Source organism: Peromyscus maniculatus, chromosome X (genome assembly GCF_049852395.1).
Source record: "Peromyscus maniculatus bairdii isolate BWxNUB_F1_BW_parent chromosome X, HU_Pman_BW_mat_3.1, whole genome shotgun sequence".
Classification (NCBI taxonomy): Eukaryota; Metazoa; Chordata; class Mammalia; order Rodentia; family Cricetidae; genus Peromyscus; species Peromyscus maniculatus.
The window spans coordinates 135013115-135041044 of NC_134875.1; the positions used below are offsets into that span (position 1 = coordinate 135013115).

Below are 27930 nucleotides of genomic sequence, written 5' to 3' on the forward strand. Positions count from 1 at the left end.
TCTCAGGACCTGGCCTTCAAGACTGCGTGATCTGGCCTCCAGCCTTAGTTCTCAGTAGTCTGTTTCCATTCTCCACGCTTTCCCCTAACTTGCGCTTTCATCACACACCAGCCCAACTTCTTCAAACCTTTGTTTCAAGGCCCAGTGTAATTAATCGTGTGCTCAGAAGTCCCGGTTTTCGATTGTGGCTCCCCCCAAATTCCCTGGCTTGGTTGACACAAAAGATACAGCTAAGAACCCCTTGCTTCAGGAGTGAGGAAGGATGATTAAACGGTGGTCAATTCCTTTGCAGTGGCGCTGACTCCCACTTTAGATAAACGTGTCATGTGTCTAAGCCACCTTAGTTTGCCAAACCGAGGGAAACCAGCAAGGTACCTGGCCCACGCCAAGTGCCTGATAAGCTTTCCCTGAATGAATGAGGTCCCCAAGGCAGAGCGAGAAGCAGAAAGAGGAGCTCAGGCATCTGTGTGGGAAGAGAGTCACTCTCAGGTGTTTCCGGGAGATCACGGGGGGGGGGGGGGCTCGGAATGGGTTCCCTGGAGCCGGAAGCACCACTGTTTGCTGTCCCCTAAAATTTCTACCAATGGATTTAGACTTTTCTTCTTGATGCTGTGAGAGGACATTTCTGCTTAAGCTACCAACTCTAACCTCCAGGCCTTTGCCCTGTCCAAACTCTTCTACAGTCCATCCTTCTCTGGGCTGACCTGACTGACCCCTTGTGACGTCGCTGCCTTTCCCTGTTATCCGGACACCCAGTATCTCCTCTGCTCCCTTCCCCCTATCTGCCCAGTGCTCTCCTTCTCCCCCACCTCCACTCTGTCTCCAGCTTTTTTTGGCTGCTGTCTCTTTCTCCTCCTCCTCCTCCCTCCTTCCCTGACGCTGAATAATCAGGCCTAGCTGTCCTGGTTTCTGGAAATACTCATGTGTGGGCAGTGGCTCAGGGATGCAATAAGGGATGGATGGAAACTGCTGGGCTGCCCCAGACTGCCAGTGCAAAGACACTAAAATCCAGCAGTGTGTGGTCAATGCTTGCCTCCTTCTGGGCAAAGGAAGGGCAGGGGGTTTATTGAGCAGTGGATGGGGGGGGGGTACGAAATTAAAGGGCATGGACGCAGGCCATCTCATCTCTCAGATCTTCTTCATCGAAGCGGGAGAGAATGGACTCCTCGTCGCTATAAAGGGAGGTGGTTCTCTGTGCTAGCAGGTCACTGGCAGCGCTGTCCATCTCATCCAGGGTCAGGTGGCAGGCATCCGCAATCTCCTGCTTGGCCAGGGCCACAAATCGTGGGTCTTGGGCAAAGAGACCCAGGCCTTCAGAGATGAGCACCTGGGGAGGGGGTTCAGGTGGGAATAATGGTGATCAACAGCACAATGTGCAGAGTAGTCACTGCGAATAAATGATGTGCTGATGGCAGAATGCAGGGGGGCAGAGTCAAGTACAGTATACAAGCTCAACAGAGCGTCTGGCCACTCCTTGGTGCCTGTTCCCTGCTCCCACCTCTGCCCCTTCTACTCCAGCACTAACCCCTTCCGCCTCCCCCCCCCCCCGCCGCCCCCCATCAGGACTCACAGCCTCCACCAAACTGTCGGCACTGCCCCTCTTGCGGCGACTGGGATCTGAATGAGCTCCAGGCACTTGCAGGCAGGTGAAGGTACGCAGTGGCCCGCTGAGTTTGTTGAGGTATCCTTCGCCCACTGTGCCTTCCTCCACCAACAACAGGGGGGCATACAGCAGTCGACCCTTCTGAGGAGGGGCTGCCCAGGAACCCTGGGTCAGAATAAACCCCCGAGAGGGCAAAGATTGATGAGTGTGAGGGGCTATGATTCACTCTTGTGAGTTCTGTCCCTCTTCTCTAATATACATAACCGGAGTCATGCTGCATGGATGTAAATCAGGGGAAAAATAAATGACTTCTTTATTTGTGGGGATCAAACCCAGAGTCATAAACATGCTAGGCAAATGTGTCACCAGCTCCAGACTTGAGTTTATGTCAGAGTACAGAAAGCCTTTGTTTGTGTGCATTACGTGTTATTCATCCATCCATCCATCCATCCATCCATCCATCCATCCATCCATCCATCCATCCATTCATTTATTTGAGACAGGGCTTTACTCTATTATCAAGGCCTGTAATTTACTATGTAGCCCAGGTTGGCCTCAAGTTTGCAGTCATCCTCCTGTACCAGCCTCACAGGAGCTGGGATTATAGGCATGAACCACCTCATCTGCTTGTTTTGGTTCTTTTGAAATAGAGTCTCATGTGGCCCAGGCTAGCCTCAACTCTATATGTAGCTGAGAATAACTTTGAACTCTTGATCTTCCTGTGCCTACCTTCCAAGTGACAGGGTTACAGGCATGTGCCATCCATCATATCTGACTCAAAAACCTGGATTTAAATGTCAGTTGTGATGCTGGGCGGTGGTGGCTCATGCCTTTAATTCCAGCATTTGGGAGGCAGAGGCAGGCAGATCTCTGTGAGTTCAAGGCCAGCCTGGTCTACAGAGTGAGTTCCAGGAAAGGCACCAAAACTACACGGAGAAACCCTGTGTTTGTGTGTGTGTGTGTGTGTGTGTGTGTGTGTGTGTGTGTGTGTGTGTGTCGGGGCTAACCCTAACTCTAAGGGGAGCAGAGACAGGAGGATCACTGGAGGTTGCTGGCTTCCAGCCTAGCCACAAAAATGTGAGTCCTAGGTTCAGGGAAAGAAACCGCTTTAAAGTAATAAGTGGAGACAGATAGAGGAGGACACTGACACCTTCTTCTGGACTCTGCGCGCGCACACACACACACACAAAGACACAAAGACACATACAAGAGTTAATGAATAAACAAATAAATACTAAGTTTTTTAAAATGTCGCTTGTGCTGCTTACTAACTATGTGATCACAGGAGGATAAACTTCTCTGAGCCTCAGTTTCCTCACCTGTAAACCGGGGACAGCAAACCCATTTCCTAAGTCCTTTAAGTGCCCCATTCTTTGGAAGGCCTTGAGACGGAGTACGTTTGTAGAGTTCAGCCCCAGATGCTACATCTCTGAAGGCCACAGTGTCCCTTTTCCTCACCTGAGCCCTGCCTGGTCCTGAGGTCCGTCCACGATGGTAGGTGCCTGGGATGGGTAAATCTTCACAACTGCCCTGGCGTTGCAGACACTGAATGGTGAAGGAGGGTTTCCGACCTGGTGGGCAAAGGACAATGGCAATCCTTCCCTTGTTCTGTTCTGCTAGCCCTTAGGGTTCCATCGGGCCCATTCGTCTGCTTACCTGCAGGTGTCGGAGGCAGCAAACGTCGGCGTGGTCCCTGGTGCCCATTTACGTGTCTCTGGGGCCAGTGGGGTGGCAAAAGGACTGGATTGGAGGGAGTCCCTGCCTGCTCATCCAGGTGGGGAGTCCTGTGGAGAAGGCAGAGCTAGCGGTGAACTGAGGTCTGAGATTCAGAGTTGGGGTTATCAACGCTCCTGCCCTCCTCTCCACAGCCCCTGTGGTGTGGCCAGTGTACCAGTCAGGGACTTCCTGCTCCTCATTCTGATTGTCCTGCCCGTGAATTCCCTTGAGCTGAGTACTTCCTTCTTCTGGGATAGTGAACATGAAAACTCCAGAGCTCCTCCTGGGGGAGTGGGTGATGCATATTAGTTAGACCATGTCCCAACCCCCAATATATGATCCAAGGCTCCCTGATCCTCTCATCCCATGCATGTTCCATTCTCTATACAAACACCAGGATATACAGTTACTTTTAGACAGGGTCTTACCATGTAATCCTGGCTGGCCTGGAACTCACTATGTAGACCAGGCTGGCCTTGAACTCACAGAGAGCTGTTTCCTTCTACCTACTGAGTGCTGGGATTAAAGGCACGTGCCACCACACTTGATTTGCATTAACCTTTTGCACTGCATTTCTCATATTTTCTTGCTATTCTCTTTTCCATTTTTCTCTTGTTATCCTCTATTCCTATTTGAGCCCTTGATTTATCTTCGTCTTTTTTAAAAACAGGGTCTCACACTCACTATATAGCCAAGGATGGCCTTGAACTCTGTATCCCCATGCCCCCACCTCCCAGGTGCTGTGGCCCACTACATCTGACTCTCACTTGAGCCCTTGAAACACATCTATCCTTCCCAAATTTCTTTTTCAATGCCTCTAGCCCTTCTTCCAGCTCATCCAATACAGTGGCTAGTCTTTCTTCATTCTCACAACCTTCCCCAGATGCTTGACCATACCTGTGTGCTTGGGATCCAGCCTGGAGCGCACTGGGCTGCTTGGGGTTGGGAGCCAGTCCATCATCATCATCACTAGGCCCGGGTGAGAGAGAATCTGGGAGTTTCTCCCTCACAGGTAGAGACACTGCAATCTTGGAGTTCCACTGAGCTTGGGGCTGGGAGTCTATGGAGTCCTGAGGAGAAATTACTTGGCTGAGTGTTTTGTTAATGCAATGGCTAGGTTACTTCATCGGTGCTTCCCTCACTGGTCCATGGGGACCATCACTCCCTGAGGGCTGAATCTGGGTCTTGTTTTCCAACAGCCGGTGATAGATATTGAACAGTTTTCCACTGTAGAGGAGGCTTCTCCCCAGAGACAGTATTGAATTGACTTAGGGGTCTGAGGGAGCATTTTCCAGGCAAGAGTTTGGAGGGGAGTAGAAACTTGTCCTCACTTTGTATGTTTCTGGGTTGTTCTCAGCTTCCTCCTCCTCCCCCTCCGGACCCACTGCCTCTTCCTCTTCTTCTTCTTCCTCAGTGTCATAGGTGAGGGCCTGGCGGATCTCAGGACCCAAGTCCTGTAGGCTTCTTAGACCAACCTGTGGGGATGGATGGAAAAATAAGGAAATTGGTAGCTCATGGTCCAGAGTGGCCCTCTATGAGCTTGCTTCCCATGTGGACGTGTGTGTGCCAGGGCTCTGAGGCTCCCTTGACTGTGAGGCCTAGGTCTCACTTTCTTCCTCTGTGCCATGGGTTTTAGGAGATCAAGAGGGAGGTCAGCCTCTACACACATGACCACACCAGGCCCTGTCCTTAAGACCTGAAGGACAGAGGATGTGCTTGTTGGGGCCTCTGTTCCTAGTAGTCCTTTTTCTTTCCTTCTCCGGAATTTTCGGAAATAATCTTGGATCAGAAATGTGGCATAGAATTTGCCCACGGTGACTTCCTCCTCTGGGACAAGAAAAGAGGGCAAAGTCAGGCGGGGGTCCTCTATACTGCTACTGCCTCCTAGTTCCTACCCACCAGCAATGATCCGAGCAGACAATTAAGGAATTGGGGGTGGGCAGCTCACCATCTGGAGGGGGGATGACCTCATCCAACAGTTTCTGCTTTATCCGCTTCCAGATTTTTTTGATGACCATCCGAAGCTCCTGGTTGGCTTGATCCAGGTTCCCTGCAACGCAGGAGAGTGTGGGGTAGGGGAAATAGGAGAAGCTGCTCCTCATTGCTGGGGGGTGGGGCTTTGATTTGAAGCTTCACATCCCTGATATCAGATAGGGTGTGGAAGCAGGCCTGGAGAAGCCAAAGCCACCCATTTTGAGGTCCAGAGTTTGGAGATGCATATCTGTCGTTCTTTGCATTTGCCCCCTGATCCCTCCCCAGGGACCCTTTCACTCCCGCTCCTTCCTCCTCGCCCCCACACCTTCTGTCTTGATCTTCAGGGATGTCCGAACCAGGGCAAAGAGTGTAGCGTTGAATGTCACTGTTCCATCTGAGTTGAGGGGCACATTCATTGCCACAAGTCTCTGTAACAGCAGAGACATAGAACTCATTTTGGGAAAATGCTAGATATACTCCGAATTCCCAGGGTAGAAACCTTTGTGGATGCAGTCATACACCCATCCCTACCAAAGAAAGTCCCTGCCTGTTCCCATAGAGTATAGAGCCTTCTTGGAGGTCAGCAGGTAAGTAGATGGGCAAGTGCACAGACCTTGCAGGCCACTCGGTGTGGGCACAATTTTCCGAATCCCAGTGGGGGCTGGATGCGTCTCAGCAGGGCAACGACGTCCAGGTGCTTGATGCGGCCCCTGGGGCAGTCGGGGAGATGCCACTGGATCAACAGTACTCCTTTAGACTTTTCTTAAGCCCTGCCCCAAGTGAATCATTATCTCCCAAACCAACACCTCAAGGCTTTCCAGGGAAGAGCACAGATGGAGAAGACAGAGGCTAAGGCAGTAGAAACTTTTTTATCGTTGGGTAATGGAATGTGTGGGTCTGAAGTTCTAGGGGCCATGGAGGACAGCACATTATCTCTAGGATTCGGGATAAGAAGTTAGAGGGTATACTTGGCTCCAGGGTCATATTCAGACCAGATCCTCTTGAATTCATCAAGGTGGTGGGGGCCCAGGATAGACCAATCTCTGGTTAGATAATCAAAGTTATCCATGATCACAGCCACAAAGAGATTTATAATCTGTGGGCCAATGAGCAAGCAGAATTAAGTAAAGGAACAGAGCTGGGTTTTGGGGGGTGGGTAGGAGCTAGGATGATCTTATATGGCCATTGGGTCACAAGTTCCTTGGTTGATCTTATTGTTGGGGCAGCCCTCTCAAGATGTGGGCTGCCTAATTCATTTGGACATCTCTGAACCACTCAGGGCCAGCCCCCATGGCAATGATGGTGGTAGTGGAGAAATGTTTCCTTACCAGGAAGGCACAGAGCATGAAGAAGCTGATAAAATAGGCAATGGCAAAATTGCTACCACAGGTAAATTCCTCGCCTGGGCCAAAGTCAGATTCAGGGTCGCATCGATTTCCGGGAAGGCTAGCAAGCATTATCTCTTGCCATGCCTCACCAGTGGCACACCTGGGGAGGGTCACAGAGGGGTGGCATTCTGGAGAGGCTCTAAAGTTATGTCAAGTACAGTTGTGGGGGTCTAGAGGAGTGAGGGGATGACCTACTTCTCACTGAAGCTATACTTTACATTTAGTGTGTGTGTGTGTGTGTGTGTGTGTGTGTGTGTGTGTGTGTGTGTGTGTGTGTAGACAATCTGTGGGAGTCTTTTCTTTCGTTTCCCCATGTGGATTCTGGGAATCGGAACTCAGGTTGCCAGGCTTGACGGCAAATGCCTTTGCTTGCTGTACCGTCTCACCAGCTTCCATGGCAACACTAACAACTAACATGACCATGACAATGGCAGTTATAGAAGGCCTCTTACAGATGAGGGCACTGTGGACTCAAAGGAGGCCCATCTTACAGCCAGAAAAGGAATGGCTGAGACTTGAATATTTTGGAAGACTCTTCAGATCACAGTCAGAAATGGCCTCAGCTTACGTGGAACTCAGGCTGCCCTGATATTTCCACAGTTCAGGCATGTTGGGGCCCAGAGAGGGTATGTGGGGACCCTAGGTATTCTGGGGAGCAAGGTAGCAGGGAACTGAGAGTATATTACCTGAACAGAAGCAGCACAGCCTGTGGAAAGGTCTGGAAATTGTTGTTTCGATTTATCTGTGTGCCATCCTGAAGAGCCACCTTGCCAAACATCTGTAGACATACAAAGGCTGCGTGCCAGGAGGGAACCCACGCGTTCCCATTTACTTCACATTTCCTGTTGCCGAAGGGATCTTCCTAATCTTGAAATCTCTTCCTAATGAGCTCATTTCACACATGCAGGCTTACCCAGGGTCATCCAGTCTGTCTGTCTTTCTGCTCCTCCAGCCTCACCTTGGGGTTATTCCTACCAAGTCTCTCTGACAGAAGGGTTCCAGAGGGGTGTTCTCTCCGCTCTCCACTTACCTGCATGCCAATGACTGCATAGATGAAGAATATCATTGCTATGAGAAGAGCCACATAGGGCAAGGCCTGGGAGAATGGGAAGGGGACAGACATCTCAGGTGCAGTCATGGAACTATAAATCCCAGAATGCACAGCCTGGGCCTACTGGGGATGTAGTCTACCCTCAAAGTTTCCTGGATTACATGTGCCTCCCAAATGTCGACACAATATTAAATAGAATAGGGTAAAGTCAGTGAACTAGAGGCTTGTTAAAGATTGAGAGCTCAGAGAAAGAAAGTTGGAAATGATATGGCAGACTGGGAACTGTAGTTCGGAGTGGGGAATTACCTGGAAAGACTTGATGAACGTCCAGAGAAGTGTGCGGATCCCCTCACCCTTACTGAGAAGCTTGACCAGCCTCATGACTCGGAAGAGGCGAAAGAATGTGATAGATATTCGGGAGCTGTCCTCTGAACTCTGGAGTTAGGGATGCAGTGGGGGGGATCAGTTTGCATCAGGTCTAGCAACTTCTTTTCCTCATGCCTTGGCCCTCTCAGTCCCCAAATCTCTCAGAACCCAGGCCCAAGAGTGGTCACAGGGCATTTTTTGTTTGTTTGCTTTTCGAGACAGAGTTTCTCTGTGTAGCTCTGCCCTGGACCAGACTGGCCTTGACTTGAACTCAGAGATCTGCCTTCCTCTGCCTCCCAGGTGCTGGGATTAAAGGCATGCACCACCACTGCCCAGCTGTCAGGGAGCATGTCTAAGGTCTCTTGGGCTGGGAGGGATGGTTGAAAAAATTATTCCTGTTAGGGGTGAGACGCTACCTCGCCAAGATGGCCTCCATTCTGGTGGGACATGTGACCAAAACAGAGGTGATAAAGGAGATGATGTGATCATATGCCCAAACGGATAGGGGGAAATGATGGTGCATACTCAGTGAATGGTGGGGAAGGGTATACGGTAGTAGATCATAATGGTTGTAGACAAAGTTTTAATGGGGTGGGAGTAAAAGGATCAGGTCAAGGAGATGGTGGAGCAAAGACATTGAAGGAAACGATGGAGCCAAAGTTTCATGGAAATGAGAACCAATGGGTGATCATTGGAGAAGCATTGTCAGTCAGGGTTATCATCAGTCAGTACCCATTGGATGAAATGATGGAGCCAATGATGCAATCAGTTGTGGTTACAGAGCCAGGGAAGAGCCAGTAGAGATGATGGAATTGGTGGAGAAAATGGAGCCAATGAAGTAGTCAGATGATGCAGCCAAAGCAGGAGTCAATGGAGATGATAGAGACATCGGAGTGGGGTAGAGACAATGGAAGAGATAACAGAAATAACAAGGGAGGCATTTTAGGAGGCAGCAGAGCCACTGGGTGGGCTGCAAATGGAATAAGGGGTTGGTGAGAGGGAGGAGTACTTTGCCAGAGCCTAGCAAGGATTCAAGAAAGGCAGATCTAGAATGAGGAGTGCTCAGTCTCTAGAACCAGGGAGGATGTGAGTAGAAGCTGCCTACCCAAGTGAAGGAAGGCTCTAGGGAGAAGGTAGAAGGGTTAGCACAAAGCCCAGTTCTCACATTGACTTCTGTGACGGCAATGTCCACTACGCTGCCCACTACAATAAGAGCATCGAACGTATTCCAGGCATCGGCAAAATAATGCTGTAGACAGGAGGAAAGCAGTGTACTATGTTCTCTTAGCCGGCAGACCAGGGTAGGGGACCAGTAAAGGATAGGTGGTATTGAGGAGACAGGGCCTGGCTTGGGCCTCAGATGGTCTGTATCTGGGTCCCTCTCATTCCTTAGTCTTATGAATGCTTGATTACGACCCCTCCTCCCAGCGCTGTGGAATGTGCTTCCTCCCCTGGGAGTTTATTCACAGGGAGTGGGTCTAGGGTGTACCTTGGGTTTGAAGGCAATGATTTTGAGCACCATCTCAATGGTGAAGAGGCCAGTGAAGACCATGTTGAGGATGTCCATGGCATAGTTAAAGGGAGCAGTCTGCTCATAGTGCTGTGGGGAGATCAGATGGGAACAGAGCCTAAGGCAGAGACACCCTACACACAAACACATAGTCCCTGGCTTGAGCTGAGGAGTCTGGGGACATGGAAACACTGTTTGCATTGTCTCTCATTATGGATATTGCAAAGCCTGGTTCTCGATTCCCAGACTGCCATGGTTGGCAGCTTCTGTGAAAAAAATTTTATTTCATTAAAATATGCAAGAGTTACTGCTTGGTTCAACTTTTTCTCTTTTCTTCCCCCTGCCTTGAGCATGGAACTGATGTCTGGAATAGTTGTTTTGTGACCCTGAAACAACAACCAACTTACAGCAGAATGGCGTGGCAGGAAGATGGACAGAGCCTGGGTCACTAATCAACAACGTGTTCCTCAACACTTGAGGTAACTAAACAAACTACACTGACTCTAGGATGCACAACCACTTTCCTTTTAGAATCTGAGTCTGGAGCGCAGTTTATAATCTGTGACAGTTTGCAACAGTCATGGACCGTTGTTTTCACATTCCTGCATCTTTAAAAGCAGAATTCCATTTTTGGCCTTAGATTTGAAGAAAAGTTACAAATGTCATGATAACTTAAGGCTCTGTCAGTTACGTGGGGGTGGGGCGTGGGGTTGTTACTTGCTGCCTAATGTATTCCTAATAGCTCTCAAGGGATGGTGTGAAAAGAACAAATGTCTGACCACGATCAAGATGGGGGTGGGGGCTCAGACCGACCTGCATGGCCAGAGCAACCGTGTTGAGCAGGATGAGCAGAAACATGAGGTACTCAAAGGCAGCAGAGTTCACAGTGGCCCACACGCGGTACTGATGTGGATTCTTGGGGATGTATCGGCGGAGTGGCTGGGCTTTGAGGGCATATTCTACACACTGGCGCTGCATAATGGTATAGGGCATGAGTGAGCAGAGGAGGTTCACAAGACAAGGAGAGACAGGTTGGTGGTCATTGGTCGGGAATGAGAAGTCACCTGGTTCTTGTCCAGCTCACAGTTTTGGTATTCCTGCTCTCCCTGGGCACGGAAGGTGATGATAACAAAGCCCACGAAGATGTTCATCATGAAGAAGGCAATGATGATGATGTAGACAATGAAGAAGACTGAGATCTCCACGTGGTAATTGTAGATAGGGCCCTCATCTTCTGCGTGTGCATCTATAGCTTTGTATAGCAGCCTGTGGGAGACGGTGGGAGGTAGAGATGAGGGCATGGGCAGGGGAACCCCAGTCCCCTCAGACTTCTTCCCAGGCTACTTATCATACTCACCTCCCAAATCTCCTGGCATACCAACCTCCCTAAATTTACAACCCAATCACTTGGGACTTCTATACATCCACAAAGAACCTCCCACAGGCCTTTTAAAGGGTCCTAAGTCTTTGTTTTTTGTTTTTCCTTTTTTTTTTTTTTTGAGACAGGGCCTCACTATGTAACCTTGGCTGTCCTGGAACTCAACTATGTAGGCCAGGATCCCAAATATTTTATCCCAGACACCTCAAAGTTTCAGAGATTCCCATGCAGCCCTCAAAAGAATCCTATCCAGACCTTTCAAAATCCCCTATGTATCTACAGATACCTTATCCCCTTACAATGGTCCCTGGAGCACCTCCCCCATGGGGTTCTCCAGAACTCCCCCACAAGCTTCTAAGATCCTGGAACCCATCCCACAGCCTTGAATAATCTGCTCAATTCCCCCCCAGAACTTTCTAGCTAGTATACCCAAAGGCTTTTGTAGCTTTCTGTAAACTTCTGAATCCTATCTCCTCAGTGAACCCCCCTTTGAATCCCTCTACATTCTGTATCACCCTATAACACTCACCCAGTTTTTTCTAGATTCACCTATTCCCTCAGAAACCTTTTCCCAATTTGTAGAGACCTTTCTCCAAAGTCCCAATGAATCCACAGTGAGGTTCTGGGAAATTCCCACCCAGTCTTCCAACACACTCACCAGTCTCTAGAAAGCTACACCCAATGGGAAGTGGGGGTGCCAACCTAAATCCCAGCACTCAAGAGGATGAGGAAGGAGGACCACCAGTTTGAGGTCAAAGTGGGTGCATGGTAAGACCCTGACTCAAGAATTTTGGGGGTGGTAGGGATGTAGCTTAATGTTATACCATTTGCCTAGCATCTACAAACCCCGGGTTCCACTCTCAAGCATTGAAAAGAGGAAAAAGGAAAGAAGGAAAACCCTATCATGGCTTAAGAGACTTTCCATGCGTCCTTAAGCTACACTCCCATTCACTCCCAGTTGATCCCAGGCAATTATCTGCAATCATCTGCCCAGTCCCCTGCGATCCCCAAGGCCCTGCCCCTCACGCAGGCCAGCCTTCAAAGGTAGAGACAGTGAACAGGGCCATCATGGCTGAAAGGACGTTGTCAAAGTTGAAATCACTGTTGACCCAGAGCCGCTCTCGGACCAAGGGCCGTGACACATCTCCGTCAGGGTAGATGAGGAAGGAGCCCCTGTGAATGTTGTAGACAGGCTAGTGAGGGAGGAGGAGTGAGGAGCTGTGGGAAGGGCCTAGGGTCTTTATTATGGATGTAGCAGGGCACAGTGGTGTACCTAGACAGCTTGAGTTCACACCCTGCCCTTTAATTTCCTGCCTGGATTATTGTAAACGTTCAGTCTCTGTCTGTGGACTTTTTGTTTTCATCATCTATCTCAAAAAATGAGGATTCTAACAGAATTCATTTCCCCTTTCTCACTAGGATTAAGTCAATAACCGACAGTTAATCATGGCAGAGGCAGGAAGATTTTTAGCGTTTGAGGCCAGCCTGGCCTACATGATTTCCAGGTCTTCCAGGGCTGCACATTAAGACCATGTCTCACAACAAACAAACAAACAAAACAAACAAACAAACAAACAAAGCCAGGCATAGTGGCACATGCTTATAATCCCAGCGACTCAGGTGACAGAAGACAGGCAACTTGTGAGTTTAAGGCTGGCTTGAGAGCTTAAGGCTGGCTGGAGACATACCGAGACCAAGGCTCAAACAAACAACCATGCCCCTCAAAACAACAACAACAGAAACCGAACAAGGGCCGGCAAAATGGCTTGGTGGGTAAAGGTCCTTGCTGCCAACCTGATGATCTGAGTTTGCGCCTCAGAATCCACAGGGTGGGAGGAGAGAAGCGACCCCCTCAAGCTGGTCTCTGGTCTCCACACCTGCAGTGGCAGGCGGGTTCCCCATATGAATAAATACGAGAACTTAAGAAAAAAACCAAGCCTAATTTCTGGAACACAGTTGGGATAGCATCGTCACCATGGCCATTAGCATTTTTTTGCCACCAGGGGAAAGTAGTTCTCCAAGTGGCCAAAGTTTCTTAGCGCTGACTCTCCCAGGTACTGTGGCGGCCTGCCCTGTAGGTAATTTACTGTGTCTACATATTCCATGCCCTGACTCGCTGCCTCTCCTAAGCCCTGTGAAATAGGCACTCCCTTTTCTCTGTTTTTTTGAGACAGGGTTTCTCTGTATAACAGTCCTGGCTGTCCTGGAACTCGCTCTCTAGACCAGGCTGGACAAGCACTCTTTTTATCCCCATTTTCAGTTGAGCTACCTGGGACCCAGCAAAGTGACTAAATGCCTCCAAGCCTTGTGAAGTGGGTTCGAGCCAGGGATTCCTGGCCTCATGGTTTTTGCTTGAAACCACCTCCCCCTCCAAACATCTCTAGAGGGAAGCTGGGATTCTGGGGGGGGAGCAGGGATTGCTAGGGCTTCTGGGGTGGAATGTAGGTAATGCTGAAGAATGTGGAGAAAGGGTATGGGGCGACTTAGAGTGCTTGCTCTGATATGAAGGCCTCTACAATTATTGGGAGAGTTCTTCTGAGGGTCTTAGGGATTTTGAGGAAACCGGAGATGTCTAGAGTTCTTGGCAAAAGACTCTAAGTGGCTCCCGGGACCTTAGAGAGAGAGGCCTGTGTTTCTCTATGTGATTGGGAAGGGGTTCTGGATTCCACAGAAGGCGAGCCTCAAACACTTACTTGCATTCTTTCAGGGTGTGTTTGGCCTCATCAGTGCAACTGTAGAATTTTCCCTGTACGGAGGACATCGGTCAAACAGGTTCACCTTTCACCCCCACCTTGACCTGGGCCTCTCCCTGGCTCTCCCCCACCTTGAAGAGCTGCACACCAATGCAGGCGAACATGAACTGCAGGAGGGTGGTGACGATCATGATGTTTCCAATGGTCCGGATGGCCACGAACACACACTGCACCACGTGCTGCAGACACACACACACATGACTAATGGGCATCGCAGGCCATAGCATGTAATGGGGACTTGGGTGATGGATACAGCTTAGGGACTTGGGCCAGGGGTATGTGGTTACAAGTCAGGAACACATACATGGTCAAAGGCAGATTGTGGGCTAGCATGTATGGGTATTAACAAAGAATAAGTGTTTTCTAGGTAAGGGACATGTAGTCAGTCACATGTCAAGGACATGAGTCAGAAAATTGTGGCCAATGGTATAGTCACTTGTAAGGAACATGGGTCAGACCACATGGCCAGTAGTCAAGAATCTGTGGTCACATGTTGGATTCAGGTTGCCAACGGTCAGTTGGATCTGTGATCTTGACCCAGGCCCTGGGTTCTGTGGGCTTGGGTAAGCTGGGCTTACCTTGAGTCCCTTGGCCCTGTTGATGGCTCTGAGGGGCCGGAGGACACGGAGGACTCGGAGAATCTTCACAACTGAGATGGCACTGGAGCTGGGGTGGGGTGGGGAGTTTCAGGCCTTAATTAGGGCTTGCTCCTGGTTCTGGGAGGAGTGGGGCGGGCAGGGGCAGGTGTTACTCACTGGATGCCGAAGGAGATGAGGGACACACTGACCACAAGCAGATCCAACATATTGAACCAGCTGCGGCAGAAAGAGCCTCGGTGCAGGAAGGCTCCAAACACTGTCATCTGGGGATCAGATGACATTAGATTAGACCTCGGATATGAGGCGAGCTGGTGGGTAGGATGGGAGAGAGACCAGAGAGATAGGTGGTAGGGGTGGCGGGGAATGTATGGGGGGCAACTGAGGGTATGGTTGGGGGTTCAGTTATCACCTTTAGTAGAATCTCCACAGTGAAAATGGAGGTGAAGGCATAATCGAAGTATCCCAGAATCTGAGGAAATGAGAAAGATGAGGAACACTGTCATTACTAAAGGAGATAGATAGGTATGTGTGTTTCTTTTTCCTTCTCTATCTATCTATCTATCTATCTATCTATCTATCTATCTATCTATCTATCTATCTATCTATCATCTACCTACCTATCTACATATCTATCTATCATCTATCTATCTGCATATCTATCTATCATCTACCTATCTACATATCTATCATCTATCACTTCTATCTATCTATCTATCTATCTATCTATCTATCTATCTATCTATCATCCATCTACATATCTATCTATCCATGTATCTATGTATCTGTCATCTATCTATCATCTATCTATCTATCACTTATGTATCTATGTATCTATCTATGTATCTATATCTATCTATGTATCTATCTTTGTATCTATCTATTCTCTCTCTCTCTCTCTCTCTCTCTCTCTCTCTCTCTCTCTCTCTCTCTCTCTCTCTCTCTCTGAGACAAAGCCTCACTCTGCAGCCCAGGCTGACCTCTGAGTTGCAGTAATCCTCCAGCTTCAGTCTCCTAAGTGCTAGAAATCCAGGCAGGTACCACCACGGCAGCTTGTGTGTGCACCACTCAGTGTAAGCCTTGCTCTCCCTCCTTCCCTCCTCTCAGCATTAGGAAAGACCTTTGTACACATGCCAAAGGCTTGGCCATCTGAGATGAGGGCTCAGATTTAGACTCCTTTGTCTCTACCCAGCTGCATGAGTGCCCTTGGCCTGTTTAACCTCTTTGAGCACAGGTTCCTCTCATTCCCAGTCTAATCCTGATCCCCTGCCCGCACTTCTTGGAGTATGGAAATGACTGCTGGCACTGTAGTCTCCACCATTACTGATCCTCTTCCCCAGCCCAGTGAGGGGTCTTCTCCTCACTGGGTGGAACTTGTGCCCAGGAGCATGCCCCTGTGAGTTCGTCCTAGCCCTCAGCACGGGCTCACATGGTTGCGGAAGGAGTGGGCTCGGATGGGGTCCTCAGCGGCCAGGGACACGCTGCTGAGGATGATGAACACCAGGATGAGACTGGTGAAGATATGATGATGTATGAGGGTGTGGCAGGCCTTCCGAAGTCTGGGGAGTGGGAAAAAGGCAGTGATCAGAAACCAGGATCAGTGTTTATGGGGAGACCTCCAGGGAAACATCTGTGCCCCAGTGCCTCCTGGGTAGTTCTAGGGCTCTCCAGCTGGCCAGCCCTGTTACCCTGCCCCACTGCCCCTTCTAGCACTCACGGATTGGTTTGGCTGAGGCAGAAGAAGGCACTGCCTTCAGGAATGGGTACCACCTTCTCCTTGGGTACAACTTCCTGCAAGAGTTCCACATGCCCTGCACCGCCTTCCTCGTCCTCCTCCTCCTCTTCTTCTTCCTCTTCCTCTACGCCTGGTGCTGGAAAAAGAGCAAGAAGCGAAACTGGTTGAGAAGGCAATGGAAAGCTCCTGGAACTGTGCTTGGTACAGGACAAATTCTTCTCATTTCCTGCCCAGAATCTCCGCTCCTCAGGGAAAGGTTCTTAAGTCTGTTTTGTTTAACAGATGCCTAGCTTTTAGAACAATTCCTGGGACACAGTGAGAACCTGGTGAGTGTGTTTAGTGAGTGCTACACACACACACACACACACACACACACACACACACACACACACACACACACAATTTAATACAAAGGCTCTGAGAAGGTCCACAGTAAAATAAAATGTCCATTTGTCTTGTTTAACCTTGGTGTCCCAAATGTTGCTGTCTAGGAATCAAGCCTATTCATTCCTCTCAGAATAATCGTTTTTGCAGTCCTTAAGACTGTACTTAGGGCCTGGTACATGCTATGTAGGCACTCTACCACTGAGCTATATCCCCAGTTCTTATTTGTGTGTTTATTTCATTTTTGAGATAGTGTCCAGTGTCTCTAATATAGTCCAGGCTGATCTGGAACTCACTGTTTAGCACAAGGTGTTTTTGAATTTGCCACCCTTCCCAAGTTTTGGGACTACAGGCATGTGCCACTCTGCCTACTGCCTTCAGGATGGCCTTGGAAGAGTCTGCTGGCCAGAGAGGACCTTGTCAGGGGTCGGGAGTTCTCTGCCTGGGTTCTTTCCCAAGACTCCATACCTCTTCCATCTGACCTGCCTACTTGCCTGCTCCTTCACTCTTTGCACCCTCTGCTTCCTCGTTCTCTCCACCAGGCTCCTGGAGATAGGAAAATTGGAGTTATTGACTATGCTAGAGACACCAGGAAATGGACACAAAGGAGGTATGGAAGAGACAGGATACTGTGGAAATGGATTGGCAGAGGATGGGGTTAAACCGTGTACACACCCGTAGGTGTGGGTGGTAGGAGGAGGTACAGACAACTCCCGGGCTTCTTTCCTTTAACATTTATTCATTTATTTATTTAGGCTTTTTTTTTTTTTTTTTTTTTTTTTTTTTTTGCAACAGGGTTTCTCTGTATAACAGCCCTGGCTGTCCCAGAACTCACTTTGTAGACCAGGCTGGCCTCAAACTCACAGAGATCCACCTGCCTTTGCCTCATGAGTGCTGGGATCAAAGATGTGCACCACCACTGCCCAACTTTAAGATTATTATTATTATTATTTATTTATTTATTTATTTTTTGGTTTTTCGAGACAGGGTTTCTCTGTGTAGCTTTGTGCCTTTCCTGGAACTCGCTTTGGAGACCAGGCTGGCCTCGAACTCACAGAGATCCGCCTGCCTCTGCCTCCCGAGTGCTGGGATTTATTATTTTTTTTAAATTATGTGTATCTGTGTGTGGGTATGCGCGTGTGAATGCAAGAGTTCCAACGCCTTGGAACTCTTGGACCTGAATAACAGGTAGTTGTGATCTCAGTCCCTTTAGAAGAGCAGCAAGCACTCCTAACTCCAGCTCCCCCACCTTTTTTTTTTTTTTTTTTTTTAAAGACAGGGTCTTACTATATAGCCCTAACTGCCTGGAACTCACTATGTAGACCAGGCTAATTTAAAACTCATAGACACTCCCCTGCTTCTGCTTTCCAAGTGCTAGGATCAAAGGCATGCATCAGCACACCCAGGCTTCGAACTCACCAACACTCTGTTCTCTGGTGGGGGGTTTCCTTCACTGCTCTTCTCTCTGTTCAAGGAAATAAGGGGTGATTGCTGCAGGTGGGAACAGATGGATAAAGCTGGGTGGACAGTGCTGTCAGGACAGACCTTTCTTGGGGCTTCCTGCTTCTGTTCCCAATGCCTATAGTCTATCCTCACAGCACACAGAAGGAGCCCATGAAAACCCACCACTCTCATGCCTCTCTCCAGCAAGAACAAAAGCCAGAATCTCATCTTGACCCAGAATCAAAGTCTGGTTCTTTTATTCCTCCCAACATCTACCCATGTTTCCTACCACTCCCTCTCTGATGCATTCGTACCTCACTGATGGGTTTTGTTTGCTTGTTTATGGCGCTGGGGTAGAAAGCACAACTTTAAACAGGTCAGTTTTCTTCCTCTCAGCTAGGTCCCAAGCCATGGCGTTCTGTTGTCAATGTGCTGATAACACCACAACTTCAAAGGAGCAAATTTATTGAACCTTGTCTGCTACAGTTTCACTGTGGAGCCCAGGCTGGCCTTGAACTCCTTATCCTCCTGTGTCAGCCTTCCAAATGCAGGGAATATAGGTATGGCTTTCTAGCTTACTATATAGCTAGATATATAATTTGGTTTCATTTTTCACTATTGCTTTTTTCTGTTTTCTGTTCCTTCACTACTTATTATTAACATATTCTTTTTTTTGAGATAGTCCATAACTGGACTGGAACCCACTATGTAGACCAGGAGGGTCTCTAACTCACAGATAAACAAACCTGCCTCTGCCTCCTGAGAGCTGGAATTAAAGGCATGTGCCACAGCACCTGGCTTACTAACATAACCTTAAAAGTTTGTATCTATTTTCTTGTAGTTTGCTCGTCTTCTTCAATTACGAACAGCAAGGACTCTGTCTGCCTGAACCCATGCGGTCTCCCTAGCATTTGCAGCAGGGCCCAGCACAAAATTATTGAGTGTGTGCTCAATAAATTCATGTTGAAGGGATGAGCGAATGAGGCCTGTATCTGGAGCTGGGAACTGCCATCACAAACGAAGACCTGTAGGATGTGCGTGTGTGAGAGCCAAGTCAGCGATCATAGGGAAAGGATGTCTTGGAGATGGAGCTCACCTGCCCTTGTCTTTGGCCGTGCCTGCATCCCCGCTGGCTAGGTTATCCACAGCAATGGCAAGGAACACGTTCAACAGGATGTCTGGAGTGAGCTCAGGCTGCAAAGATGGAGGAGTGCCTGCCTGTGGTCTGCCCAGCACTCCCCTCCACCCCTCACCCTGCTCTGTCCTGTTTCCCAAAGCTCCGAGGATACAGTTGCCGCAGATGAAGAGGATGATGAAATAAACACACACCAGCATCCCTGGGAAGAAGGGGCCGCCGTAGGCCATGATACCGTCATACATGACCACGTTCCAATCCTCACCTGTCAGGATCTGAGGGTAGGAAGTCATCACAAAGTTCTTGGGACCCCCTATAACTCCAGGTCCTACTAACACACCACACACACACACACACACACACACACACACACACACACACACACACACACACCACACCACCACCCCCACGCCCCTCAGGGTCTCCAGGCCATACCTGAAAGACAGTGAGGAGGGCTTGGGGGAAGGTGTCAAAGGTGCTTCTCTTGGTTTGGGTTTGGTCGAAGTTGAACTTGCCCCCAAACAGCTGCATGCCAAGCAGGGAGAAGATGATGATAAAGAGAAAGAGGAGAAGCAGCAAGGATGCGATGGACTTCATGGAATTGAGCAGGGATGCGACCAGATTGCTCAGAGATGCCCAGTGCCTGCGGCAGAGGTCGAAAGAGCAGGGTTGACGTTTTGTTCCCTGTAGACTCCTGAGCCAGGCAGGCCTCCAACTTGGGATACACTGGGACACATGGGGTTAAAATAGGTTGTGGTGCTGAGGGTGGAGGTGATTTTTGGAATCAAAGTGTGATAAGAGTAAGAAAGGAGGGGACCCCTAACCTTGGAGTTAGAGTTGGCATTCAGGGTGTGGTGGGAAGTGAAACTAGGAAGGAGTTATAGATAGAATTGGGTTGCATGTTGGGACTGGGATGAATTGGGCATGGGGTTGTGGTGATTTGGGGTTGGAGGAGTTGGGAGAAGGTTATGATTGAAGGTTGGTATGGGGAGAGCCATAACTGGGGTTGCAGTTGGAGAAAGGTTGCTGGCCAGGAGTAGGCATGCATCAGACAATTGAGAGAGGCCTTGTGGTTGGTGGTCAGTGATGGGGCTGGGGCTGGGGCTGGGAGTTAGCGCTGAGGTGGGAGGTTGGACTGGGCTTGGGGTTAGATAGTGGACCTGTGGATGACATGTAGCTGGGCTTATTAGAGAGGGTAGTGTGGCTGGGACTGGAGATGAGCATGGAGGTGGACTTGGGGGTAAAGTCATGTCGGGAAATGGGATGGAGATGGAAGAGGCACTATCCCTAGGTGACTCTCCCCTCCAAGAGGACAGGAACTTGTGTTTGCTTTGCTTTCTGGTGTTTCCCTGGGGCCTAGAAGGTCAGCACACGACAGTAGGCGCTCAATGGATGTTTGCTAAATGAATGATGAGGCTGATGGAATTATCTCCAGAGCTGGGGTGGGGAATTAGGTCTGCATTTTGGGCCCCATGTATACACACCTGGTGACCTTGAAGATCCTAAGGAGGCGCACACATCGGAGCACTGAGATCCCGAGGGGCTGCATGGCCCCCACTTCCACCAGAGTGGTCTCTAGGATGCCCCCACAGACCACGAAGCAGTCAAAGCGGTTGAAAAAGGAGGCAACATAGACAGAGGGGCCCAGACCGTAGAGTTTGAGCAGCATCTCCACCGTGAAGAGACAGAGCAGCACTTTGTTGGCGTACTCTGTAGGGAGAGCAGGAAGGTGACTGAGCTGGCCATGGCAGCATGCAGGAAGCCAGGAACCTTGGCATGATCTCGGGGTAGCAGGGAGCCAGCCAGGTGTGGGCTAGGGTTTAACTGGGGTTAGGGACTGAGGTGAATTTGTAGGTCAGAGCAAGTGAGGTTTGGAGCTGGGGTAGAGGGTAGAATTGAGATGGGGACCAGAGTCAGCCTATGTGAGTCCAAGACAACTCCAAATTCAATGGTACAGTTAGTATCTAGGATTTATTATTTTCAAATTATTTTTTTTATGTTTATGTCTTATGTTTTTAGTTCTGGGGATGGAACCCAGGGGCTCACACAGGTTCTCTACCAATGAGCCATACCCCCAACTCCAAACCCAGGGTTTCTTTAGGACTGAACTGGTTTGGGGTGGGGTTAGGAGCAGGATCAGTGGTAAAATTGGGGTTTCTATTGCAAGGAATGATAGCAACAGTTGACATGATGTGGGCCAAACAATATTCTAAGCTGATCTCATTTAATCCTCCCAACCACTCCAGGCCGTGGATAGCTAGAATTATCTCCATTTTGTGCATGGGGAAACTGAGGCACAGAGGAGTTAACTTGTCCAGATGGCATGATGTTAAAAGCCTGGATTAGGATTCCTGCTCTGCCCCTCAGGAGCTGAGTCCTGGGGTTAATTGCTTAACATCAGTGCTGTGGTGATCAGGACCTCTGGCTGGCTTTAGTACTTAGGTACTAAGGGTCTAGCAGAATACAGTTTGAGTTTGGACATGTGAAATACTAGAGACTGATGCACATAGTAAGTACCACATAAGTGTGGTTTGCAGGGTGGGATAGGGCAGGTTAAGGTTTCTGCACTCATACGGATTGGAAGATAGTATCTGGGGTCTAAGACTCTCTAGAGAGCCTGCATTTAAACTTCGGGGGTGGAGGAAGCAAGGGATGAAGAAGAGAGCTGGCAAGTGGAGGCACACCCTGGGTCTGGGTGAGCCACACAGGCTGCCCATGGTGTTCCGAAGCGATAGTCAATGTGTTGAGGAAGACGAGCAGCAGTACGGCCCAATAGCAGGCGTTGGACTTGACAGCCCGGCGGCAGCGTGCACGGAGACCCCTGTTGGCTCTGCGGAAGTGGCGGCTGGACAGAGGAGAGCCCATCACATCACTGAGATGGCCTAGGTCCGCCCAGGGGTTCAGGTCGGGGAGCCCAGAAGTCACATGGTCCTTGGCGGTGGACCGGTCTCAAAGCCATGGGGTCAAAAGGCTGCACAACTTTCACAACTTACCAGACCTTGGTTTTCATGATCTTGTTTCTAGAAATGATTGGAAAGGGATGGGGTGTCATAAGGGGCTGAGGGAATCAGCATCCAGACTAGAGGTCAGGACTGAGGTCAAGATTTGAAGCTAAAGGAAGGATGGAGGTTTGGGCTACTTAGGGTTCAAGGGCTGGGATCCCTTACAGGCAGCGTGTACAGCTAGCCAGAGACCCCTCTTCTTCATCCTCATCTCCTGGGGTGTCTGTCATGGAGCCAGTGTCACTGGCTGGGAGGCTGGCTGTGGGCAAAGTGAGGATAGAGGTTAGGACCCAAGACCCTAGGTCCCACGTTTGGTTTTTCCCTCCGTCTACTACCCCAGCTCTACCCTGCCCCTTGCTGGGTTGGTTCTCACCATGGCTGCTGGTGGAGTGTGTAGATCTCGTAGAGTGACTGAACCATCGCAGTCGTCCACGCCTCCTATTGGTCAGCTCTGACAGCTGTGGTCCTGTGGGGATAGAGCCAACTGGGAAGGATGGCCTGGAGGCAGAAGTAGGGTCAAATCTAGGGGAGAAGGGGCTGGTTGGAGTCTGTGTCTGAGTCTGGGTTGAGATTCTGTGTCCTGAGCCAGATCTGGGGCAAAGCCTAGGGTGGCTGCAGGCTTGGTCTGAGTCTCAGGAGGGCAAATTCACATCTGGGGTGGGAATGAAGCTGGCTTAGAAGTGAATTGCCTACGATGGCCGGCCCGTCCCTCTTCAGCAAGAGAAGCCAAGTTGCCATCTATGGAAGGGTCGTGGAGGTCTAACTCCTCAGCCTGTGTGATCCAGTCCAGGTAGCCCCGAAGGTCCTCTTCCATCTGCTGCTTCTCTCGAAGCTTCTGGAAGTCACCTCGTGCTTTTGCCTTTTCTCTTTCCTTGGAGAACTCCCTGGAGGAGGAGGGCAGAAGACTCCATAGGGCAGTCACCCCAGTCACCTTGCCTTTACCACACCAGTCGCAATAGCTTTCTAATTGTTCTTTGGATATGCCAAGGGCATTCTAGCCTCCAAGCGTTTGCATTGGTTGTTCCTATGGCTTAGACTGTTTGGGGGGCCCACAGGCAGGGGAATCGGGATCCATCCCTGGTGCATGGGTGGGCTTTTGGGAGCCCAGTGCCTAGGGTGTGACACCTTGCACAGCCTTGGTGCAGGGGGGAGGAGCTTGGACCGGCCTCAGCTGAGTATGCCAGGCTTTGCTGTCTCCCTATGGGAGACCTTGATTTGGAAAATGTGGGGATGGGGGATGGGTTGGGGGGGAGGCTGGGGGGTGGGAAGAAGGAAGAGAGGGGAGTCTGTGGTTGGTATGTAAAGTGAATAGAAAATTTCTTAATAAAAAAGGGGAAAAAAGAATACTATCAACACCTTCTCAAGAGGTCTTTCCTGATTTTTAAAAGAATTTGGTAGCACAAAAGGGTGGAAGGGGATTGTAGGGGAGACTATCCGGGCTTCTCACCCACTTAGGACGCCAAGTACAAGGTTGAGGACAAAGAAGGAGCCAAAGATGACGAGGCTCACAAAGTACACCCAGGGTAGCTCATACCCCATGGCATCCTGCATCTGGAGAGAGAGCATATTTCCCTCATGGCGTGCAGACAGGACAACCCGAGCTGGGAGAGAAGGGCAGGTGCAGCCCCCACACTGTTGTGAGGGCTTGTTCACCTCACCCAGTAGAGGACGTCTGTCCAGCCTTCCATAGTAATACACTGGAACACAGTTAGCATGGCAAAGAAAAAATTGTCAAAGTTCGTGATGCCACCGTTGGGCCCTGGCCAGCGCCCGCGGCACTCAGTCTGGTTCAGTGTGCATGAACGCCCAGAGCCAGAAGACGCACAAGGCGATGGGTCCTCCTCTGCCTCCACATCTGCAGAAAAATTGAAGCCCGGGGCTATGAAGGAAAGTCACACACTAACTAGTTCCTTGCCACTGCAGCCTCCTCCTCATAGGAATTTTGTTTTAGTGCCCTAGATATTTTAAAGGCAAAAGTAATTCTTGTTTCCTCTGCTAGGGCCAAACCCCTGGAGGTATTAATTTGAACCACTGGGAAGCTGAGTCCTTCCAATATGGATCCGGGAATTGTGAAGTGTAAATCCTGTATAGAATCTTAAATAACAGTGAATCTTGTGAGTATGAGGGTCTCGAAAAGAGGGCAGAGAAAAGGGGTCTCCATAAATGCCTAAAAAGGCGAGTCGTGGAGTTTGAAGTCTGAAATGCAGCTAGGCAGACTGGTCCTGTGCGTGGAGTCTTGGGATACCTGCACAGCCATTATTGAGGGAGGGGGTTGTATTCTGGTATTTAGGGCGGAGTCTTGAATACAGGGGTGGGGATTGACTATACAGAGGTAGAACCTGAGCCTAGAGACCGAGTCTTGCAAAACCGAGTGGGCTTTCTAGAAGCAAGAGGGGGCCCCAGAAGTGAGGGCAGGGGGCGTGTCCTGTCCTGTGAAAAGGGGGTGGCTGACCAGATCCCAGGAAGTAGCACGTCTTGTGCATGCGGCCGAGGAACAGCTCGAGTCCGATGATGGCGTAAATGATAATGACGAAGAGCACCAGCAGGGCAATGTGCAGCAGCGGCACAAGCGCCTTCATGATGGAATTGAGCACTATGTGCAGGCCTGTGGCAGGGATGGGCGGGCTCAGCGCATTTGCTCTCGGCCTGGAGCCCCACCTCCAACTCGGGGGTCGGGGACGTATACACTTACTTGGGACCCCAGACACCAGCCTCAGTGGCCGTAGCACCCTAAATGCCCGCAGTGCCTTCACATCGAAACCTCCCGGCTTGCCTCCAGTATGAGGGGCATCGCCTGGCCGCCCGGGTCCTTGCTCCAGAAGCACGCTAAACAGCCTGATTGGGGAGCAGGGGACGAGGAGGGGAGAGTGAGACCATTGGCTCCCGCCCCTTCCCTCCTTTCTGTTCAGAAAAGCACAAGTCTCTGTAACTGGAAACGCAAATGGTTTTATATATGTTAATATTCGTGATTTTAGCTGCAGAATAAGGGCTGTCTGAGTCAGTCGCTTCCCTGAGCCCCAGAATTCAGTGGACTGCAAACTAGGGTGGGGTGCCCCTCCCCCTGCAAACGCGCACCCGACCACGACGATGATGAAGTCGAGTAGATTCCAACCATTGCGAATGTAGGCGCTGGGATGGAGCACCAGCCCATAGGCCACGATCTTGAGCACTGTTTCCACGGTGAAAATCACCAGGAACACGTATTCTACCTGTTCCTGAGGGCGGAGCCGGGGGCGGGGCGTGAAGACCGGGACTTATTGGGGGCAGGGTCAGACCCGGTGGGTGTGGGCACAGGTTAAGGTTATTTTTTGCCAGAACCGAGTGGAATAAGGTAGGTCCGGGAGGGGTGGGGCCTGGCTGGGTGGCTTAAGCTGTGACTCTAAGGGACTGCAGTCTGGCTGGGGATGGGGTAGGCCTCACCAAGTTGTGGTTAGCAGTGTTGGAGTCGTCCTCAGGGAAGGGAATGTATACTCCCAGGGCCACGCAATTGGCAAAGATGGTCAGGAGGATGAGAATGTCAAAAGGTCTCAGGTGAACACAGTCAAGGACCCAGGAAGAGTGACGTTGAAACCCCCACATTCCCTTGGTGCCCTCTCCACCCGGTGCTGACTCTAGACTGGATCATGCTATGTAGCCCAGGCTGTCTTTGAATTTTCAGTTCTCCTACCTCAGCTTCCTGAGTTATGGGATTATAGGTGTGTGCACGTATGGCTAGCTTAGTGCTTGATCTTGGTGACTGTCATCTCTCTGGACTCCCTTTCTATTCTAGTTCTTGATCTCTCTCTCTCTCTCTCTCTCTCTCTCTCTCTCTCTCTCTCTCTCTCTCTCAATTTGTAATGATTTGGATTGAACTCAGGGCATCTAACACACTAAGTAAATGCTCTACCACTGAGCTATCCAGTCCCACCCCAGGAATCTTTTTTCCCCCCAATATTTGATCTTTGGTCCCTGGTCATCTCAGCCCTCCTCCATTCCAGGCCTGACCTAATCCTTGACTCTTCATACCCTGGGAATCCTTACCCCAGAGCCTCCTAGGATACTTCCACTCCACAATGCTGATGCAGGACCGCCGAAGGGGATTGGTTAAGGTGAGGCAGAAGAGTGCTCGAGGTGATCGCTGGGCACTGGCCACTGCCACAGTCTTGTGTTTGTTATGCTGGGTCCTTCGTTTTGGGGTCCCTAGGCCTGATGCCCCACTGGTATCAGCCCCCACGGCTGGAGGCCCGGGACACAGTCCCCATTCAGGACCAGGGCCTGTCCCATTGGCTGGACTGGGCTCTGGAGTGGTGTCTGTGTGGAGAAACAGAGTCAGGGAAGGGATGGCATAGGACAGTTATGGCAACTTCTTGTCCAGTCCTATCCCTCTTTTAAAGGAAGAACATGGAAAGCTATGGAGAAATGGAGGATGCTTGGGTTAAGGGTTGAGGGTTAAGAATCAATGCTGGAATCAAGTTTAGGGTGGAGTGTGTTTTGTTGAGGGATGGAGGTAAGAGTGATTTCAAGCAAGGAAGGGCTTGGCTGGATGATCGCCATGCAGTGTACTTCAACTAAAGGTCAAATCTGAGTGGTGGATTTTGGGTCAGAGTGGGCTTAGCCTTACTTGATATAGGCAAGAATGGAGTTTGGTTGAGATTTTATTTAGGGTTGAAGCTGGGTATTTGAATGAGTTGAGCTTGGAATTGGGATCAAAGTGAGGGATAAATTTTGAGTAGAATTTGCATTTTTTCATTGGGGTTTCATCCCTCAGTATCAAGATTCTGTGGCTTTGTTTCAGCTTCTGAGATGGGTGGTAGGTTGGCCTGGTTAAGATGCCCAGATTTGAAAGAAATAAGCTGTCTGATTTCAAATTCTGACTACTATTTAGAAGTTGTGTATTGCCTTGAGTAAATTATGGGATTACTCTTGAGCCTCAATTTTCTTATCTGTATAATGGGGAAGACAATAATGGCTGCCTGCGTTATAAGGGTGTTGTGAGGAGTAATTGAGCTCACTAGTCATAAGAATGCCTAGGAGGTAGTATTATTTCTATTTTGAAAATGAGGAAATTGAAAGGCGTTAGTAATTTGCTGTAGGGGCCAAACCAGGGGTTCTGACTATCAACAACATCAGCTGTATGCTCTTTCTCTGTATTCGTTTTGTATTTGGAAAAGGGTCTGTTCAACCTGGAGAGGTGGCTCTGTGGTTAAGAGCACACACCGCTCTTCCAGATGAGGGGAGTTTGGTTCCCAGCACCTACACAGCAGCTCATAGTCTCCTGTAACTCCAGTTCCAGGGGATCTGACATCCTTTTCTCGCCTCTCCTGGCACTGAACATATATGACATTCATACGTAAACTCGGGCACATACATATACTTATAAAACATATATGAATAGAAATTTGAAAAGGGGTCTGTGCTATTTCTGGACAGCCAGGGAAAATCATTCAATAGCAGTACTGGCATCTAGAGGTTAGATGACCTTAAAGTCTGTAGCCATTGTGAGGTTTGGATTCTAATGTCTCATGTAGGGGATTGTCTTCTGGTTAGGAGGGTTTAGATTAAGATTTAGAGTGAGGCTGGATTTGGAGTTTGAGTTGGACGGAGTGCTAGGGTCAGGATTGAGCCAGGGTTTCATTTGGGAACTAAGGCTATGAATAAGGTTGGGGGGCTCTTGGGGATAGCATATGAGCTGGGTTGTGGTGCATCTGAGATCAGGTGGCAAAGAAGCTCTATTTAGGGGTGGCTAGGGCAGGAAGAGGGTGATGATACTCTGGGGAACCAGAGACTCTCCAGGAGTAGGATCCAGGTGGGCAGTGGGTAGGTGAGAGGGTGAGGGTGGACCAGAGCCCAGGGTGACTCCAAGGGTCTTCAGGGGTGGATGGCTGCTCTCACCTTTCCTTCCTTCAGATTCCGACAT

General features: G+C 49.8%; 1 protein-coding gene across 1 annotated transcript; it reads right to left on the minus strand.

The window, feature by feature from the left end:
• Positions 1–1026: 1026 nt before the first annotated feature.
• On the minus strand, positions 1027–27930 carry Cacna1f (calcium voltage-gated channel subunit alpha1 F). The gene is made up of 48 exons (XM_006995061.3): positions 27906–27930; positions 26075–26324; positions 25455–25560; positions 25110–25249; positions 24727–24869; positions 24487–24639; positions 23693–23889; positions 23482–23585; positions 22728–22918; positions 22408–22500; positions 22200–22293; positions 22026–22052; positions 21717–21877; positions 20517–20742; positions 19468–19675; positions 19187–19307; positions 18994–19075; positions 17874–17919; positions 16949–17000; positions 16053–16206; positions 15765–15894; positions 14748–14807; positions 14495–14601; positions 14318–14405; positions 13811–13918; positions 13680–13732; positions 12013–12159; positions 10673–10874; positions 10422–10580; positions 9588–9698; positions 9264–9347; positions 8515–8535; positions 8039–8167; positions 7712–7777; positions 7368–7459; positions 6622–6781; positions 6262–6389; positions 5907–6003; positions 5619–5721; positions 5268–5369; positions 5016–5146; positions 4651–4794; positions 4217–4389; positions 3495–3602; positions 3260–3387; positions 3062–3174; positions 1571–1768; positions 1027–1327 (listed from the first exon to the last, which is right to left on the minus strand). The coding sequence occupies exons 1-48, from the start codon at positions 27928–27930 to the stop codon at positions 1097–1099; spliced, it is 5946 nt and encodes a 1981-aa protein (XP_006995123.1). The 3' UTR covers positions 1027–1096.

Excerpts from the sequence above, each read along its gene's own strand:
- Cacna1f (XM_006995061.3), bottom strand. The coding sequence starts at position 27,930 with ATGTCGGAATCTGAAGGAAGGAAAG. Across the intron at positions 15,895-16,052 it reads TGCCTCAGCCAAACCAATCC|ACTTCGGAAGGCCTGCCACA; the intron begins GTGAGTGCTAGA and ends CCCACTCCCCAG. Across the intron at positions 10,581-10,672 it reads GTGAGCTGGACAAGAACCAG|CGCCAGTGTGTAGAATATGC; the intron begins GTGACTTCTCAT and ends ACCATTATGCAG.